Source organism: Fusarium verticillioides, chromosome 2, assembly GCF_000149555.1.
Source record: "Fusarium verticillioides 7600 chromosome 2, whole genome shotgun sequence".
Classification (NCBI taxonomy): Eukaryota; Fungi; Ascomycota; class Sordariomycetes; order Hypocreales; family Nectriaceae; genus Fusarium; species Fusarium verticillioides.
In genome coordinates, this window is record NC_031676.1 from 1,788,197 (window position 1) to 1,807,112 (window position 18,916).

The 18,916-nt window shown below is 48.3% G+C and overlaps 4 protein-coding genes across 9 annotated transcripts; 2 read left to right on the forward strand and 2 right to left on the reverse strand.

The window, feature by feature from the left end:
• Positions 1–1,984: 1,984 nt before the first annotated feature.
• Positions 1,985–5,357, reverse strand: FVEG_06400 (NADPH-cytochrome P450 reductase). 2 transcript variants are annotated; one of them, XM_018894772.1, is made up of 4 exons: positions 4,873–5,357; positions 2,804–4,779; positions 2,475–2,753; positions 1,985–2,407 (listed from the first exon to the last, which is right to left on the reverse strand). In XM_018894772.1, the coding sequence occupies exons 2-4, from the start codon at positions 4,583–4,585 to the stop codon at positions 2,390–2,392; spliced, it is 2,079 nt and encodes a 692-aa protein (XP_018751900.1). In that variant the 5' UTR covers positions 4,586–4,779; positions 4,873–5,357; the 3' UTR covers positions 1,985–2,389. The 2 variants fall into 2 exon arrangements, with proteins under 2 accessions (XP_018751900.1, XP_018751901.1); XM_018894773.1 differs by having other exon boundaries at positions 2,004–2,407; positions 4,979–5,260.
• Positions 5,358–6,974: 1,617 nt separating this feature from the next.
• FVEG_06401 (hypothetical protein) lies at positions 6,975–15,534 on the forward strand. 4 transcript variants are annotated; one of them, XM_018894777.1, is made up of 4 exons: positions 6,995–7,064; positions 7,140–7,183; positions 7,417–8,188; positions 8,240–15,396. In XM_018894777.1, exons 3-4 carry the CDS (start codon positions 7,895–7,897, stop codon positions 15,200–15,202), a joined length of 7,257 nt encoding a protein of 2,418 aa, XP_018751905.1. In that variant the 5' UTR covers positions 6,995–7,064; positions 7,140–7,183; positions 7,417–7,894; the 3' UTR covers positions 15,203–15,396. The 4 variants fall into 4 exon arrangements, with proteins under 4 accessions (XP_018751902.1, XP_018751904.1, XP_018751905.1 ...); XM_018894775.1 differs by having other exon boundaries at positions 7,503–8,188; XM_018894774.1 differs by having other exon boundaries at positions 6,975–7,183; positions 7,503–8,188; positions 8,240–15,503.
• A 97-nt stretch (positions 15,535–15,631) lies between these two features.
• FVEG_15851 (hypothetical protein) lies at positions 15,632–16,634 on the forward strand. Its single transcript, XM_018905077.1, has one exon. The coding sequence runs from the start codon at positions 15,711–15,713 to the stop codon at positions 16,494–16,496; it is 786 nt and encodes a 261-aa protein (XP_018751906.1). The 5' UTR covers positions 15,632–15,710; the 3' UTR covers positions 16,497–16,634.
• FVEG_06402 (hypothetical protein) lies at positions 16,575–18,793 on the reverse strand. Of its 2 annotated transcripts, none has more exons than XM_018894779.1 (2): positions 18,504–18,793; positions 16,575–18,427 (listed from the first exon to the last, which is right to left on the reverse strand). In XM_018894779.1, exon 2 carries the CDS (start codon positions 18,304–18,306, stop codon positions 16,732–16,734), a length of 1,575 nt encoding a protein of 524 aa, XP_018751908.1. In that variant the 5' UTR covers positions 18,307–18,427; positions 18,504–18,793; the 3' UTR covers positions 16,575–16,731. The 2 variants fall into 2 exon arrangements, with proteins under 2 accessions (XP_018751908.1, XP_018751907.1); XM_018894778.1 differs by having other exon boundaries at positions 16,575–18,453.
• Positions 18,794–18,916: the final 123 nt, after the last annotated feature.

The following is an 18,916-nucleotide window of genomic DNA, read 5'->3' on the forward strand; positions in this document are numbered from 1 at the left end:
AGTGATAAACACGTTGTCTGTCTATTGTGCTGCTGTCAAATGCGAACCAGAGCGATGGATACTTGGGCAGTGGTGATATTCGTGCGAGAACCGATGCTGCCTATCCAGATATCAGCATGAACAGCATCGAGAGCATCAGGAAACGCAATGTCGAAGTCCATGAAGCTAGGTAAGAATCCAAGAAGACCGAAATCAAAGCCAGTGAAATGACAATGAATAGGAAGGCTATTGTGGTGACCGATGGAAAGCAATTTCAATCAAAGCAGCATACCTGCGTGGGTTCCTAAAGTCGGTTTTTAGTGTAGTCAACGTAAGTCTTTCGTAGATGTATCCCAGGTCGTAAACACGCAGAAGTAATGAGACTTGTTACGGAAAGTCAATATGTTCTAAGGTCAGTCAGTATCTAGATTGGTAGCTGAAATGCTCTGGATCTGAAGCCCTTTCTTGTATAGGTAGGTAGGTATGCTGAGAGATGGCTTGGATCCCAGCTGAAGAACGCAGACACTTACATTGGGGAGTGTACAAGATGTCTATTTATAAGAGTGTCTTCCGTATTCCTCTAGGCAGGTATTTTGTGCATGGCTCATAGCGACAAACAGATCTCTCACACGAACCAACCCAACTGTTTCCCGGCTGCTCGTTCGAGCTCACATATCGGTCTCTTTGGTGCTCATTTTCCTAAAGTCTCGCGCTCCGATTCGTAGAAAATATGCAAGATCTTGTCAGACCAGGCGTGCATGTTCGCCATCCCATTCCATGAACGACTAAGTATGCATGTCACTGTAAGCTGCATGTTCGTGATGCTTTCTAATCCTTGGTTGTATTCGAGTATCAGCTTCCTAGCTCCTGACTTGTCTAGTATGCTTGGTTTGTGAGAACATATTGCTTTTCATGTGCTCTTTTGTATTATTGCAGTTTGCACCTGCATCAACCGCTCGGCTTGTCTTGTATGGGCTGTCCATGCGTTTGATGGCTTTCTTTTTGGTCAATTCTCAGACAGGCCATATTTTGAATCAATACCCGGGGCGGCTACTTGCTGTAAAGTGAATATCTCGACTTTTTTTCTTTCTTTATGTTGCCATCCTATGAATCCAGATTCTGCAGCCCCTAGAACAACTAAGACTCATAAAATTCCTTGGGTAATTTTGCAAACTAGCGAGCCAAAGAGCTTGAATTTCTGAAGATGTATGTATGTAAAATAAATAAAAGAACTTAGATTCATGTGGATTGTAAAGCAGGTAATAATTGGTCTTTTCTATCTCGATTATCTGCTAGAGTGTTCTTGATTGAAGTTCTGGCTAGAATTTCGTCATACGTTGTCGTAGTCAGGATCAGATTCGTTCGTTCAAGAATATGAGTATAATTATCGGCTTCCCTGCAATGCTCCATAATAATCTTGTGGCCAACAGGAGTCTGTGTACTTGAATTCTCTCCGCTTCCTGCTCGAGCCGTTCATCTCCACTTGTGTGGCTGTCCGATTTTGAGGCCTTCCAAACAAAACGGCCTCGTTGTGGAAATGGCATCTTACGGTTCATCTAGGCTTTCCGCCTAGGTAAGAGATGCGTATTTCTCTTTGATTCCTATTTTCGACCATTAAATATCTTACCGTACCCATAGTATAGTTCATCTGATGAAGCATCTCCTTCAATTGCTCAAATGCTTGGCCCTTGTAACATGGTTTCGTGATATTCTCCAAAGCCACAACATAGTACCAGTTTCCTGGTACCGGGTTGTTGGATCTTACGTCGAATGAGAATCGACTACATAGTGACTAGCGTTCATGTATATTGACGGAAAGAGATGAGTTTTACGATGGCAATATGCAAGGGGGAGAAAATTCCAAGCGCATCAATGAGTGGTGTCAGCAGCCAAATACACACTGTGGTGCAGGGTAGACTCCACGTTGGGGCGGTTTGCGCATAGCAAACGATGAATTGGGACGATCGTCTTCATTTCGCTCATCATCGTATACTTAACAACAGCACTGGACAATATTTCAAACATGGCGTTTTGATTCTTTACATCTTATACTTGGTTCGTCTTACTAAGGTAGCATGAGGTGATGATTTACAAACTTGCTTCTGTCGGCAAGTCCGTGTCTAAGTGGCAGAAAGGCTGTTACGACGCAGATAACCAACGCTCTCTCGGACAGGTTACAAACGATGACAACAATGTAGATGCCGCAAATCATATACCGTAATGTACCAAGCCATCCTAACACCATCCCTCTAATTTGCCGCAAGAAAAGCCTCCATTCTACTTCGTATGCTCGTCAAATATCACCACCACGGACATAATCGCAGTAGAGCAGAACACCAACCATGAAACCTGAAGAGTCATCGCCGCTGATGACTTGACTTTAAATTTAGTATGCCATTCGCCCCATTTTCTATGACCAAACATCCTCCTGTAATTCTGAGTTAGCATATGCGGTTTCCTTGCAGTAGAAAGGGAGTAACAAAGCCATTACATACCTGGTATTGGTTCGCTGACCTCATGTTCTTCACGATCTCCTCGCCCTTGGCCTCAGAGACCCCACGTCCCTCGGCAATGATTTGTGCCAAGACGGTATTGACCTCACGGGCCATGTGGGCTGCATCACCGCAGACATAGAAATAAGCCTTCTGGGAGAGCAGGTCGCTGACCTCCTTGGATCGCTCCTTAAGTCGGTGCTGGACATAAACCTTCTTGGAGCCCTCTCGAGAAAAGGCGGTGATCATCTCAAACTTATCGCCAAGAGCCTCCTTGTATTCCTGGAACAGTCAGTATAAACCTCGAATGTTTGAATTCTATGTTATCTTACCTGCCACTCCTTCTGGTACATGAAATCCTCTGTTGACTTTCGGCAACCAAAGAATAAGAGTGTCTTTCCAACCTCAACACCATCACGGGCTTGCTTAGCACGCTCCTGAACGAATCCGCGGAAGGGAGCGACACCAGTACCAGGACCGATCATGATGATAGGCTTACCAGGGTCCGAGGGAAGCTTGAAGTTGGAGTGACGAACATGGACAGGAACGTGGATGCCATCATACTTGTTGCGGGGGCCTGTAAGCTCGTAGCTCTGACCGAAAGGTGCAGGGTTGGGGTCGCCGTTCTGCTTTTGCTTTAGGGCAAAAAGATAGTTTGTGGCAACACCACGGAAAGGATCATCTCGGCCAGGAATCTGCTGGGACTCAACGACGGCAGTGATGGAGATCTTCTTGGGCTGAACCAGAGACGAGGAAGAAATAGAATAGTAACGGGGCTGGAGCTTGGTGAGACCCTCGATGAAGGCAGAGAAGGGGATTTTGGTCCACTTCTCGCCCTTGCTGACGCTGGCGAGGAAACGGGCAATGTTGTAGTAATGCGGACCAGTCTTCTCGTGGAAATAATCCTTGTCGCTACCAAGGCGGTTCATCTCAGCCTTGATATCATCGTTGGGAGCGAATGCGGCGAGAGTAGAGACGAATTGACGCGAAACAGGAGCGCAGATCTCGAGGTGGTATCGCAGAATGGCATCGTAGGTTGTAGGGTTGGGAAAAGGAACCTTGGCGGTTGGCTCGAGAGCCTTGACAGTGACAACGCTGTGCTGCTTGCCGGAGAGGTCGAGAATATCCAGGAATTTGTTGACCTCCTCACCAGGGTTGGTAGGCCAGATAGCAATATGGTCTCCAGTCTCGTACTTGAGGTTAGAACCGCTGATGTCAACTTCCATGTGGAGGCAGTTTCTGTCCTTGGCGGAGAACAACTCGTAAGATTCAGCGATAGGGGCAATGTAGGGGTTGTGAGAGTTGAATGGTCCCTTGGCGGTGCCTTCGAGGTGAAGCTTGTTGGGCTCACCGAGATACACTTCATTGGCTTCAGGAGTCAGGTCGTCGCGTTCGTTAATGGCAAAGATGGGCTCGTAGACGGCTTCACGCTCTTCCAGTCCCATTTTATTAGCAAGGGCTTCCCACATGGGATCCTTCCAAGCCAAGAAATCCTCTTCCATGGTACCAGCACCATCATCACCCTCACCAGCTTCACCAATGCGGTGAGCGCCAAGTTTCTCGAGAGCCTTGTTGACATTGCGGACCATAGAGTTGTAGTGCTCATAAGTGTTGTTTCCAAGACCAAAAGCAACGTAGTTGAGGTTGCCCAGCGGAGGATCATTGCCTTCATTGAAGCTGGCATCCTCGCCGGTAATGAACTCATAGAAGTCGACCGCGTTATCGGTAGGCTCGCCTTCACCATAAGTTGCGAGAACGAACATGACGATGTTGTCACTTGGGACGGTATCCAGGTTGTCGAAATCGTAGTCCTCAAGATCGGCAATCATAGTGTTTAATCCAAATCGACTCTTACCCTCCTTGGCGAGGCGAGAAGCATAATCTTCAGCAGTACCGGTCTGAGAACCATAGAAGACAACACAGTTCTTGCCGGATTCTTCCATTGCCTCAACGATGTTCCTCGTGCGACCCGGCTTAGCAGCGCCGCCGGCAGCGAAGCCATTCGCATAGGGGTCCTTGGTAACACCCCATAACTTGCCCTTTGTAAAGTATGCAACCGTTCCGAGGAAGATAACGCCGAGGACGACGATGTCCAGAGTGTCGAGTTCAGCCATGATGGCTACGAAAGCGCTGGGGCGAATTCGTGGTCAAGAGGTACAGAGCCAGCAAACACAACGATGCGGGTGACAAAATCAGGATCTGCCGAGCTTCAACGAGATTTCAACGTTTTTGTCCCAATACTCATCGGCCGGAAAGGAGGCGGGGGAGGAGGAGGAGGAGGAGGAAAGTGGGCTACGGCGTGAAGTGTCTAGAAAGAGAGTCAGTAACAAATTCGCGCTAAAGTTGGAGATGACCTGATGATCCTTTATCGTGCGAGCTGAGATCGCTGGACCGCACTTACAATTTAAAGGATCAGCACTAATCATGAACTTTGGCCACGTAAACCCATCTACTCAGCGGCCAAAATCCAACTCTTTTTAACTCGTAGCTATTATGGAAATACCTACCCGAAGCAGGGTGAAACGAAACCTCCTCAAAAGGGTAAAGGTGTGTGCTACTCAGAACAGCGACGGAATGCCACAGTGGTCTTTATCTCGCTCGGTTGTTGGCTCGGATTGAACCGTTAAAGCCGGGGTTCTTGTTGTTGGGGCTCAATTGCGGGATTGCAGGGGTTCAGGCCAGAGTCGCTTTCGAAATGGTAAAAGTGTCTCATTCACTGTCGAGTTGGTGATTCTTTGCCGTGAAAAGAAAGACGTCCTGGGCTGGATTACTTGGACCGCACAGACGCCTCAAAAGCCAGAAGGGAATAGAACAATAAAGAAGACAAGGAAACTCGGAACTTGATATGTGTTTTCCACTTCCTTTCCATGGAGCGACCTCGCAGCCGGCGCCCGGAAGATCAAACGGTAAGTGACGGCGGTCGAATCAGGAGATACTGCGGCCGGCGCCGGCGGGGTTCCGAAAACGAACACGCTCAATAGGTATGAAGCCGCCATTTGCACGGAATCTTGCACTTCCCGTCATCGACTCCCGGCCGACTTGACTGGCCTCGGCATATCGAGCAATAGCATTGCCTATTCATTCTCTCCATCCCCGCGTTTTTGTTCCACGTGGTCATCTATTATCAACTATCTTCGTTAATTCTGCTCCTCATCTTTATGTAGCCAGAAAATTTACCCCAAGATCTTCGAATCACCTTGCAGCATTGGACTTTAGTTCCGCCCTGAATTCTTTTGCGGAAACTATCCCGATGTTTCGATCCGCGGTTCCTTTGTTGAAGTGCCGAGTGCACATGCCTCGACCCCTCAAATTGAAGAAAACTTGTGCAGTCCAGAGACAAACAGTCGAACACAACATCCGGGTGTGGCTGTTATCAGCAGGCTACTATGTAGGTATTTGAATAAGAACAATAGAAAGCTTGGGCCTTATTTATGAGTCTTCCTATGTGGCACTTGCCTTTGTTTCTTTCACATCCTTTGCTACCAAGACAGCCTAGGGTACCATTGCCAATTTGGTTGCTCAAAGTCAATCACCCATTGGAATGCGGGACATCGACAACCATGACACAAGAATGTTTCACATGAATTTCTGCGAATTTCGTATGCAGGTACTATATAAACAAACGCTTGTGGTTTGTTGGTCAGGTCTACCAAACAGGTCGCATTGCTTAAAATATTCTTCTGGTCACCTTTTGATAATATGTGACGTGTTCTAATTAGCATCAGCTTCTTGAATGGTGCTTCAATGTACGGAGTAGTCTATACCCTTCGTGTTCTGCAAGCGAGCTGCCAGGATGAAGCGGAGATATCACAGATACTATACGGAGTATACAGGTCCCTGACTCATGGAAACCTCGCTTATACCATCCCTTCGCATGATGAAGTTGTGTGCGGTGCTTATACAAGTAGCGAGATATTGAACGACATGGAGATCCATTATGCTAACTCAAGGGTTATCTTTTAAGCAATTCCACACTGGTACAATGATCAGCGGAGGAAACAAGTGCTATTACGCTGATGAGCATCTAGGTCTGTTGATCCTTGCTAACAAGTGCAGGTGTGCTCTCGTTTACATATGTATGTTCTGATAATCCACCAGCTTTGGCATTGGGGAGTATCCATACTTCAAGCCTCGCCGAGTCATTCTCGTGAATTGATGTCTCCCAGATAAGATCTCGAACCTAGAGCCATGAGGATCACCCAAGCCCCCTCTCCAAGAAGCCAATCGACAGGCAAGAAGTGGCGCGCTGTCTCCCAAGGGCCCGTCATCCCATGTCGGTTGATCTTAGTTCCGTTGATAGGCCATGGCCCTTGCAGATAGCAAGGATATGGCCAAAAGAACACTGCGAATGGACTGCCATGTGTGCCATGTGTTAGAGCTCCCTGGGTTCGTTTGGCTCCATAACAGCCTCTTTATGTAAAGACTTGTCGGACAAGCCATACAGCGGGCCGGGCCAATACATGGGCAAGCTGACGGTAGCGTCATTGCGTGTGGTCCAGCCGTCAAAGTCAGTCGGTCTCTTGGGTCTTTGTCTTTGTTGTCAAAAAGACTCCCTCGTGTACTGCACATGCATAGTTGCATCCCTTTAGACCCGTAAATATCCTTCGCCTTTCTCGTTTTCCCTTCTTTTGTTTTTGCTCAGTTGCGATACTGACACTGAGATTGAAGAATCAACATAGATCATGGGACTGCGACATAGAACTTGAGGATGGGTAAGTCCGAATCCCTAGAAGGGGTGTCCACACTCCAATACGTTCAGTACCTGACACCAACACCAACCCCTCTCTTCCCGCACCACCTCTAAAATCTGGGCTCTATCGCGGGAATACCTTCGTCACCAGTGTCCCCCAAGAAAAGCCAGACAATTCAGCCTTGCGGGGTCTTCTGTATTTATAATTGCAATCTAAGCAGAGTTGGCGGTGCTTACATGTAGACCCTGCTCTAGGCGTCTCCGCTGTCGTTTCACCAACATCTTCAAACATTTGGCAAAGATATATCTCTTGTTCACTAACCCCCTTGTGTGACCCATAGTGCCGTCGCAGCCGCTGCCGGACCACCTGCAGGATACGCTCAGGTTCTCTCCCCGGCCTGTTCCTAGACTCGAAGAGGAAGAAGAAGAAGAAGAAGATGATGATGAGAAGAAGTGGGATAGAACATTACGCCCTGTAGCTTCAGAATCGCCGGTCGCCCATCGATTTGCGCACTCACGAGAATCGTCCGCCGAAAAGATCCCCCAGACGCACCCGCCCTTGACATCCCCACGACTTCATTCGAGGAGCCCTCTGGGCGGCGTTGTAGAGCGCATTATCGACCCGAAGAGCGCCGCATACGGTCATCATCGTCAAACTTCGATTGTCCACGGCATTCAACACTCGAGAAATGGCAGCTTGGCCAGCACCAGCTCCAGTCCCCTCAGCCCGCAGATGATAGCAGCCGCTGGCGTCGGCTTTGATCGTTCAGACATGCAATCAGTGGCCACCCGTATCGATGGCGACGCCAGTTATCCTTCTCGGCCACCTACATCTCTCTCCGGAAATGTTGCACCTATGGACCGTCCTAATGCTTCTGATGCTGCATATGGCATGACCCAGCGAAAGCTCGAACGAATGCATAGTAAATCTCGGCGCGATCATACCCCCCATCACTCTCACTCTTCACGTCATAAGGATGAGCAAAAGACGGTTGGCGAATATGCGCTTCATGTCTTGTTCACCTCAGTCAGTACAAACTTTAGTGTGTAAATGCTTACCACAACTAACTTGAAATAGTTTATTGCACAGGCGGAGGAGAAGTTGACAGAATGCGTCACGGTTCCTTTCGATCCCGAACCCAATGTTGAACAAATATGCGGACCCGGTGTTGACCCATCGTTCGATCAGTTGATAGTTGCCCTGGGCCACATCGCTAGCCCGAAACCGAAAGCCTTGGTAGACTCGATGATGCTCTGGAGAAAAAGTAAAAGTGATGCTGCCAACGAAGCTCGCAGTCATCTTCAGCAATCTCGGAATGCCGCGGTGGGGGCACCTCTTGTTCGAAGAAATACAGAACCAGTACAAGCTGCGATACCTGGCCAAGGAGGTACTGATTCTGTTTTCCCAAGTGGTCCGCCAACACTCGCAGCAAGGCAAGAGTTTGTAGCACAAGCTGAACGTCGGTCGACCGTATCTATATACATCCTTTGTCGCGTTCTCCTCGAAGTCATCAGTCAAAGCAACTTGCCGTCTATCACCGCTGAAATGGAGGATAAGCTGGAAAGTATTATATTCGGACAACTCAAGATCGCCGATACTGAGCAGTTAATGGTTTCACCTCTGAAACTTGCCAATTGGAACCTTTTTGCTCAATTGCTGGGACACATGAGTGGAATCAACTTTGGTGGGGTTACCAGGAGGTTCATTGAAGACCTGGACAGCTCTCTCCAAGAACGTGTGGTCAAAAGCCCAACCTCCTCTTCCGGTCGAGATGCAGAGGGAAAGGTAGAGCTTGTTTTGGGGGGCATGAAGCACCTTAAGCTCAAGATCTCCCCCGAAGAGGCCTGGGAGCAATCCTGCGACTTTCTCATCTCACTTGGCCGTCTGTTCCAGAAATCTCACGGCCAAAAAGTCAAGACAGCCTTCTGCCAAGTGATAGAGATGCTTCTTCTTCCAATCGCCGCAAAGGCAAGCAACAGCCATTTCATGCATCCAAAGTGGGCGGAAGTACTCGCTGCTGTCGGACCTCGCCTCGCACAAATGTTTATGAAGCCGAGGCATTGGAACTTCGCATTCCCTCTTACTGCGACTTTGCTTTGTGTATCCTCTCCAGACAATTTTGGATCACAATGGCTGCAGTTGATATTGCCTTTACAAACTAAAGTCAAGGATCGAATGACTAAACCCCTTTGTCTTCAGGTCATCTCTCGCTTGTTATGGACATTTCTGTATCGAACTAATGAGACCTTCCAAAATAGCCTCCGCAAAATCGATGAGGTCATGAAACTTGTTTTGCCATCTTCCAAGCGAAGTTTAGTTGCATCGGATACTCCGTGCACTGAACCTCTGATCCAGATCATTCGGATCGTTGGCTTCAAATATCCTGAATACTGCTTTAGGAATGTTGTGTTTCCTCTTATCAATGCTGAACTTTTTACTTCTAACAAAGAGTTGAAAGTTGAGCAACTGGACCCTGACCGGGTTGTTGTTGGCATCAGGGCTTTCCTATACATAATGTCGGATTTGGAGAAGGGTGAACAAGGGCGACCTCCGTTCCCGCAATTCTTTGAAAGTCCAAACTCGAGTTCGACTCCCGATCGGTTTCCTGTCTCCCCTGCTGTGTCTTCGGCCCGCAACTCTCCGCTATCACAACCAGATGCGCATTCGAAGGAGGAGTACATCACTCGCCCGGTCTTAACCCACGTATTGAGCGACGGAGTCCGAGACTTCTATCTCAAGTTCTGTGAAATCCTTGGGAAAATCACGATTATTTGTGACAATACCTTTGGTGGACAAGCGGCCTTGGATGAGAAGTTCAATAGCCCTTTGCCAAAAACCCCTATAACTGAGACCTTTACCTTCTCTCGCAAAGACGACCATCAGAGTGCCGCGGATCAAAAACAAGCGTTTTATGAACTCTTACATGTTGCTGTTCAGGCGTTACCCCGTTGTCTTTCTGTTGACATACCTTTCAACTCTCTGATCAATTTGCTCTGTACGGGAACAGCCCACGTGCAGTATAACATCGCAGAGTCATCTGCCAATTCTTTGAAAGCCATTGCCAGACAATCACATGCTCAACAAGTCACTATGGGATTCGCTCGTTTCATCTTCAACTTCGATGATCGATACTCAACAATGTCTGATGGCGGAATGCTTGGCCACAGTCATATCGAGAACACTCTGCGCTTATACGTTGAACTGCTACAGATATGGATCGAGGAAATCAGACAAAAGACCCGCGATGCTGCTACAGACCAACCTGAAGCTAATGCCTCTGATAAAAGAGCTATCAAGCTTGATCTATCTAGTATCTGGGCGGAGGTTGACCAAGCCGAGGCCCACGGATTGTTTTTCCTCTGTTCGCAATCACGACGAGTTCGTCACTTTGCAGTGACTGTTCTTCGTTTGATTGTTGAATTTGACAAGGCCCTCGGGAAAGAAGCTTCTGAGGATAAGGATTCCATGAGACTGATTGATATCCTTGAAAACGAGTCCAGTAAGGTCATGGATTTCAACGACGAGCAGCTATCTGTTGCTGAACGAAGCCGACTGCAACGGGGTCTACAAAACGCCAACAACCAAGGTGCTCTCGTTGAGCTTTGTGCCAGTGATGTCTCTTATGATACCACTTTGTGGTTTAAAATCTTCCCTAAGCTCATTCGCATGGCTTATGAAAAATGTCCGTTTACAGTTACTATTTGTCGCGATCTCATTTGCAATCGTATTTTGCAGATGTACAAGCCAATCGTGTACCTTTCCGAGCCTTCAAGGGGCTTGTACTACAACAACGAACCAGGAAGTGCTAGGCTAGGGGCCCGATCTGCGACAACTCATCCCGAGGTGATGGTGGAGCAATGGAAGCTGTATTTAATCTTTGCTTGCACAACACTGGCAGACCCAGGCGCTTTGCCAACGGCTCAGGATCCTCAGCACGTCCGGAAGGCATCCAAAGCGTCGTCCAAGGATAAGATTGTGACGGCTCGGATGTTGTTCAAGTACCTCATTCCCATGCTGTCCGTCTCCTCCGCATCTGTTCGGGACGCTGTTGTTGTTGCTATGGGGTCCATCAACATTCATATTTATCGGACTCTTCTTGAGGAGCTTCAGGGCCAAGTGTCTCGATGCAACGATGAGGCACGGGCTCGTATACATCAGAGGACAAACAGCAATCCTAGGAGGAACAGGAAGATGGATCTTCTCAGAACGGAAATTACTCATGTTTTCAAGTTAACAGCGCATTTCCTTCGAGACCCCGAAGTTTACAACGGCGAGTTTTTCTTAACGACTCTCACGACATATACAAAGGACCTAAAGCTATTCCTGATGGACGGAGAAGTCCAGATGGATTGGGAATTTCAGAAGCTCCGACGCCATTACTGTGGACTGATGGAAGCATTATTTGAAGGAATTAACAGAACCAAAGATCCGTCCCGATGGATGACTTTTGAATCCCGAAAATCGGCGTTCTCGCTGATGGAGGACTGGTGCGGATTCTCGCCGAATCAGAACCAGATCCGTGCTCGAGAGGATACCATGCGGCAATCGCTAATTGACCAACAGACCTTGGGCGAGCGAGGCACTGCTACCGCTGCGATGGAGATAGAGAAGAGAAACCTTCGGACTGCAGCCCTCAGTGCAATGGCTGCTTTATGTGGCGGACCAATTAGCGTCACAACTGAGAGTAACGTGGTTCTTCAGTTTGATGTTCGACGCATGCTTGCTTGGATCGACTCTATTTTCAACTCGGGAAGCGATAAGATGAACGTCATCGGCAGAAGAGCCCTCCAGAACCTGATTGTTCACAATCAGGAGGTTCCTTACTTGATGGAGCACTGCATTGCACGTTGCTATTTGGCTGAGGCCCCTAAAGTTCTCGAAAGCTACTTCACCGTGGTCACACAAGTTCTCCAGGATCATATTGACTATCCTTGTCCGTTCTGGAAGCTCCTTGGTTTGTGTCTGTTCACATTGGGCAATGATCAAAGCGAGATCCGGTCCAAGTCTTCTACTGTCCTTCGGAGCTTGGAGGCACGTCAACAGAGAAATTCCAAGATTCAAGACTTTGACATCAGCATCTCAGACAAAACGCAGGCCGTGTACAAACTAGCACAGTTCGAAATCTCCAAACGCCTTGCCAAGCAACACACAGAACTGGCATTCCACATCTTCTCCGAATTCACCCTTTATTTCAAGGATCTTCAACCTGCGGCTCAGCGAAATGTTGTTGCAGTCATGTTGCCCTGGATTCAGTCCATTGAGTTAAAGTTGGACCCTAGCGGTGGACCTGCGGCACAGTCATTTGTATTGCTTGCAAACCTGCTCGAGATTACTATCAAATCCAGTGGCGCACTGCATAATGAGGTTCAAGCTCTTTGGCAGGCTCTTGCAACTGGGCCTTACCCAGGAAACGTTCGATTGGTTCTCGAATTCATCATGCAGTTATGTCTTGAGCGTCGGGAGCAGAATTTCGTGGAGTATGCTAAACAAATTGTCGTTTTTCTCTCAACAACAAACAGCACGCCTGGCATCAAGGTTGTTGAATTCCTTCTTATGCAAATAACCCCGAAAGCCATGGTACCGAACGAGAAGCGAGATGCTGTTGAGCCCCCAGCTGACATTAATCTTCTGCCCTACTGTGCTAACTTGGCAGAGGCTCTTCCAGTTGGAACCAAGCAAGCTGGGTTTTCTCTCGGCCAACTGTCATTGATCTTACTTGTGGATTTAATGGTATCTCCAGTTCACCTGACCCACGAAAACGTCCCGCTTCTTCTTCAGGTCGTCACTGTCCTTTGGGATCATTACACTCCGTTGGTTCAGGAGCAGGCACGAGAGATGCTCGTGCATCTCATCCATGAGGTGGTCATATCGCAGATAGACGAGCAGACTCAGGATGTTGACAAGACAGCTATCGAAGATCTGATAGACATGATTCGTCGGCACGATCGCTCTGTGGTCTGGGGATATGAGGATAGCAACGGCAAGGTTGACGATCACGATAGCAAAGTGCCACCAAGTATGGAATTCCTTACAACAGAGGTTATCAAAACCTTTGAGACGACCTTCCCCGGAATCAAAGAGCATTGGGGACGCCTTTCGCTTACTTGGGCGACATCCTGCCCAGTTCGACATCTTGCTTGCCGGTCGTTCCAAATCTTCAGATGCGTTCTTACGTCTGTGGACCAGTCAATGCTTGGAGACATGCTTGCCCGATTGTCCAATACTATTGCTGATGAAGACCCGGAAATCCAATCCTTTTCCATGGAAATCTTGACGACTTTGAAGACCATCATTGTCAAGCTTGATGCTGAAGATCTTCTTAACTTCCCACAACTGTTTTGGACGACTTGTGCTTGTTTAGAGTCTATCAACGAGCGGGAATTTTTGGAAGCGGTTGAAATGCTCAATAAGTTTCTTTCAAAATTGGATTTGAGCTCACCAAATGTGCGACGAATACTTGCTGACGGCCAGCCGTCTCGCTGGGAGGGGATATTCGAAGGTATCCAGCCTCTACTTCACAAGGGTTTGCGGTCGTCGCTTTGTTGGCAACCAACTCTTGACACAATAGATAAGTTGGTACACCTACCAAGCGACGGCTTAGTCGGCGACGAGTCCCGTCTGTTCTTCTCGTTACTGGCCAACTTCCCCCGTTTCTTGAACGAACTTGAGAGACCCACCTCGGACGAAAGCGTTATCCAGACAGCAAGACTTCTTCAGGACGAAGCCGATAATCAAGGCTTGGCTGGTATCGCTGAGGCTCTGGAAGATTTCGCAATGGGGAATCCACAGGACAGCAGCAAAGATTTCATTGTTGATCTATGGGGAGCTTTACGAGAATACTATCTCCCGCAGATGGATTTCCAGATGGTGACTTTCCTAACCGGGCTCCTCACAAACTCGTTGTCGTGGGTGAAGATTCAGACCATGAGGATCCTTTGTGTCGCAATTCCTGAAGTGGACATGCGCAAGCCTGAGCTCGCTGGACATGGATCCGATCTGATCTCCCCACTTCTTCGGCTCCTACAGACAGAGTTCTGTATGGAGGCGCTTGAGGTGTTGGACAACATCATGACCATGTCTGGAAATCATATGGACAAGCATCATTTGAGGATGAGTATGACACGGCCAACCTCGAGGGCGATACGCAAGGAATACGAGCGTACGCAGAGTTTGTTTGGAATACCCGAGGCATCAGGATGGGCCATTCCTATGCCTGCGAAGAAGACGGATGCTACGCGGGCCAATATCCATGCCGCTTTCTATACTTGCCAGGGCTCAGAAGGGATGTTGACCGAAACTTCGCCCACCCCCGATGTTGAGTTTCATGCCGACGACTTTCCATACAACTACTTTGGCGCACCAGAACGAACCGAAACGATGCTGTCTGATGAAGGTCGCGGAGACATTCACCCAGGGGATCTTGCAACCAAACTGGACAGCCTTGACGATTTCTTCGAGGAGCCGTCCAGTCCTACAACGGATGATGATGGCAGGTCTTCCAGAACAATCACCGAATATACCCCAGAGTCCTTCGAACCTGGAGCGGAACTTTACGATGAGCAGATTCTGCCCATTCTTCATGAAGCCTCGAACAATACCTCCTTCCAAAATGGATTCTCTGATCGATCTCCAGGGTTATCGAGGGAGGGAAGCTCGAACACTATGAATCCAGGCGCCTTCAGTGTGGTAGTTCCTACTGTCAGACCAGGCCTGCATTCCAGATCCATCACATCGCCCTCAGCTCCAGCCTCTTATCAACCACAGATGGGCGATATTGTTTCTGACGATGAGTATATGGGGGGCTTCTCTGATGCTGATGATGAGAGGCCTGGCACAGGGCATACCGAAAGCGCCTTTTACTTGGAAAATATGATCAAGCCTGCAACACGAAGACCTCAGTCGAGGATGAGACGTGGGCTAAGCAGCCGTTCACGAGACGAGAGGAGCAGGGAGAAACCACCGCCTCAACCGGCATCACGCCTGGCTAATAGTATATTCCCACCAGGTATGCAAGACCACGCAGAGGGCGATATGCTATGACATGTGAAGAAGACTAGTTTTATTGGCTATTTTTGTATAATTGCTGGATATGTTGTATGATGAGTGGAACTTGCGCTGCGCTGGCGCCAGGGATTTTGCATGTCGACTACCTTAGTCAAAGTATCGGATATGTTACTAAGTATATGTCTAAGAACAAAACCGATTGAATTCAACAATGAATAAATTATCGAACTTTTGGTTCGTAGCAAGTCCTGTGGTTGCGAGTGACTGTGGTTTCTGCTCAGCTTGGCCGTTAACGTAAGGCATGGAGCCTCAAGCTTTTCATTCATCATGCCCCGATAAATAATCCTAAACTCAAGACTAATGTAGCTATTCTAAGTGAGAACAATTGATCATCTCTCATAATGCACTCGGCTCGAATGATAGCACTTGGAAAACGCTGGCAGGGTTATATGTAACCCCGTTTAATGCATATTCTGGCTCAATCTCCATAAACCATGGTTTTAAGATGGAAAGGTTTGATGCATCAGCCAACATTCTATGAATAATGCCTATTTTGCTCCGAGGCTTTTTGAATGTCTCAAGGCATGCAAATCATTCGACAAAATGGTGCCGCGCCATAAATGGTGCAAGGCTGATGAGCAAGCGCAAAGCCAAGGCTCCAAAACCCTTTGAATTAATATATCCTGATGCTCCGACCAAGGAGCACTCCGATCTCAACTCCTTCTTATCATACGTGGAACGTGTCAGCTTAAACAAAAGATCTACGGTCTATAGAGGCACCCATTACGAATACACAGTCGCCGATACACTATCCCAGTATGGCTTCTTTCTCAAACGCGTTGGCGGGCAGTCAGACCGTGGCATGGATCTTCTAGGGCTATGGACACTCCCCTCCACGACGCGAACCTTCAAAGTGGTTCTCCAATGCAAAGCGGGTGCTCGGAGTGCAAGCCCAATGTACATTCGCGAGCTCAAGGGCGCCATGGCAGCAGCGCCTCCGGGATGGCGAGGCAATGATGTCCTGGGCCTCCTGGTGGGTGAGAAACCAGCCACGAAGGGTGTGCAGGGCGAGATGCACTCCGCGGATGTGGCGCTAGGCTATGTGTGCTGTTCTAAGGAGGGAGATGTTCTGCAACTGCTATGGAATATCAAGGCTCAAGAGATGGGGCTAGATGGAGTTACAGTTGGTTTGAGGTATGGAGAGGATACTAACAAGCTTGTGTTGGTGAGTGGAGGTGAAATGTTGCCCCTGCTGGAGAAGACCAAGACTGAGGAGGAAGACGTGGTGGTTGATGTGTCTGCCATTGAGATTGAAGGTTCACAAGGGTGACGTGGAATGGCCACTCTCTTGCATTTTATGTATTCTATGTAAAATATGACATATTTCATTTATTCACTTCATGTCAAGCCAGGGAGTACAGTGTATCAGATTTAGCACGTCAGAACGTTATCCAAAGTTATCTATGTGAAAACGTTCTATAATGACTTACTCCACGCCTCCTTTCCTTGCCTTCATACATACAATCACAAGCACAGACACCGCTGCATGTGGCTCATTTCCTGCACTATGATGACACAGGTCCTACTTTGACCTGCTCCCGAAGTCTCTTAGCCTCGGCCACCCGGGCCTGTTTATCTTGCCTTCTCTGTCCTGCCTCAATTCTCGCGAACTGGCCACGCGCGCCATGCTTGAGCTTTGTGATCATGTCCGCCGCCTTGCCCTTGTCCAGGTTTTCAAGCTTCAATGGTTCCGCCTTTCCCCGCATCTTATTGATGAAATCAACTTGTCCCTGTGTAGGCGGCAGTGTCCGCCATCTCTGATAGCGGTGAATAAATGTGTGGGGGAACATCTTGGCCGCGAAACTGTCCGCTCCATGCACGGCATCAGTGAATGTGGCTGCCGTGAGAATCTCCCGTGGCATTGCGTATGGTGCTTTGGCTACGCCAGGCGGTAGAGCTCGTACCTCTATGGCTCGGTAAAGCGGCCCCTTTGTGTTAAGCTGTTTACTGGCCCGCTCGATTCGAACATATGAACCGCTCGGTGACGATAAGACAAACTTTTCTTCTCCGACCTGAACCCATGCATACTTGCTTATGGCCCGGATATGTTTCTCGCCAGACGTATCGGCGATAAGATCTAAAACCGAGTCATAGTCTGTGAATGTGACACTATCGGCTCCAGGCCCGGGAGTTGTCTGGTATGACAAAGGTTTTTGAGTCATGACATGCTCAGTGTCTTTGATCTTGCGTAGGTCATTCACTGTTGCCCTCTCAACCAGGATATCAGGGTCAAGACCGAATAGCGTTGGTGTAGTCACGATTCCAGTGTCCAAGCTCGAGACCAGATCAATGATATGGCAGTTCTTCTTTCCCGGGTGCAACCGCATTCCTCTACCGATCATCTGAACAAGTAAGTTGCGAGACCTCGTCGGCCTCGCGAGGATAATGCAGTCGATATTTGGGATATCAGTTCCTTCAGTGAAAACGCCGCAGTTAACCAGCACTGGAAACTCTCCTTTTCGAAAAGAGTTCAACGTCTCGCCTCTTTCAATCTTGGGGGTCTCTCCAGTAACGTATCTCGCGTCAAAGCCATGCTGTCGGAACCGATCTGTCAGCTCCACCACATGGGCGACGTCAACACAAAACACAAGTGTTGACTTTCTTCCTGGAGCTTTCGCCATCCAGCTGCGGACTGTTATATCGTTGATCTCACTGGTGTTGACAGCCTTGGATAAATCTGAAGGGAGGTAATCGCCGAAAGCCCCCTTCTTGACTTCGGATAAGTTTGCCTTGGACTCAACCGTCGTGAAAATGACGTCCGACAGCCACTTCTTAGAGATCATATCTACATAATCTTTGTGATAAACAATTTCGTCAATGGCTGCGCCCAGTTTCACTCCATCGAAACGTGAAAACGTGGCGGAGACACCAACTAGATTTGGGGAGTCAGGTCGCTTCTCATCTAATCCAAAGTGACGAAGGGTCTTGAGGTACCCTGGAGCGACGATGTGATGGGCTTCGTCGACCAGCAAAAGTTTGAAGCGGGACGGGTCGAATTTCTTAAGACGGCCTTGTGACGTTATGCTTCGTACGCTGGCGACTGTGATATCTGCCGTTCCCGTTGCATGGACATTGCCCATCTCGATCTCGATCCTCTTGTCAGGATACGCACGTTGACAGTGGTTGGCTGCTTGTTCCACCAGCTCACGGCGATGCGCCAATATCAGTGTCTGTTGCGCGTCCTCATTTGCTGTTGCGATTCTATCAATGAGTTGTGTGAATATGACCTTCTTCATGTCAATCGACTGAGCTTTCGTTGTAAGAGAAATGCGCTTACTGTTTTACCGCTACCAGTGGCTAGAGATATCCCGACTCTTTTGTGACCGTTCTTTAGAGAGGATAGAACTGAGTCTATGCATTCTTCTTGATAATCTCGAAGCTGTAATTTGGGGGTGTCATGAGTGACTGTTGAGGCAAAGGCTCTGAATGACTGTGGGCTTATTATGAAAGGCAGCCTTGCAGCTTTGGACCGTAAAATACATCGCGGTATAGCTCGTAGCATGGCACATGATGAGAGGTGCAGTGAAAATGCGTTTCGTCTCATCGATGTACGATAATAAAAAATACTTCATGGTTGAGATGACATGAGTCTTCGAATGCTAACCCAGACCAAGGTGTAAATGCATTATGTAAGCAACATTCTTCCACTAATATTTCATTTCAACGTCAACTGAAGGAGTGGACAAGCGC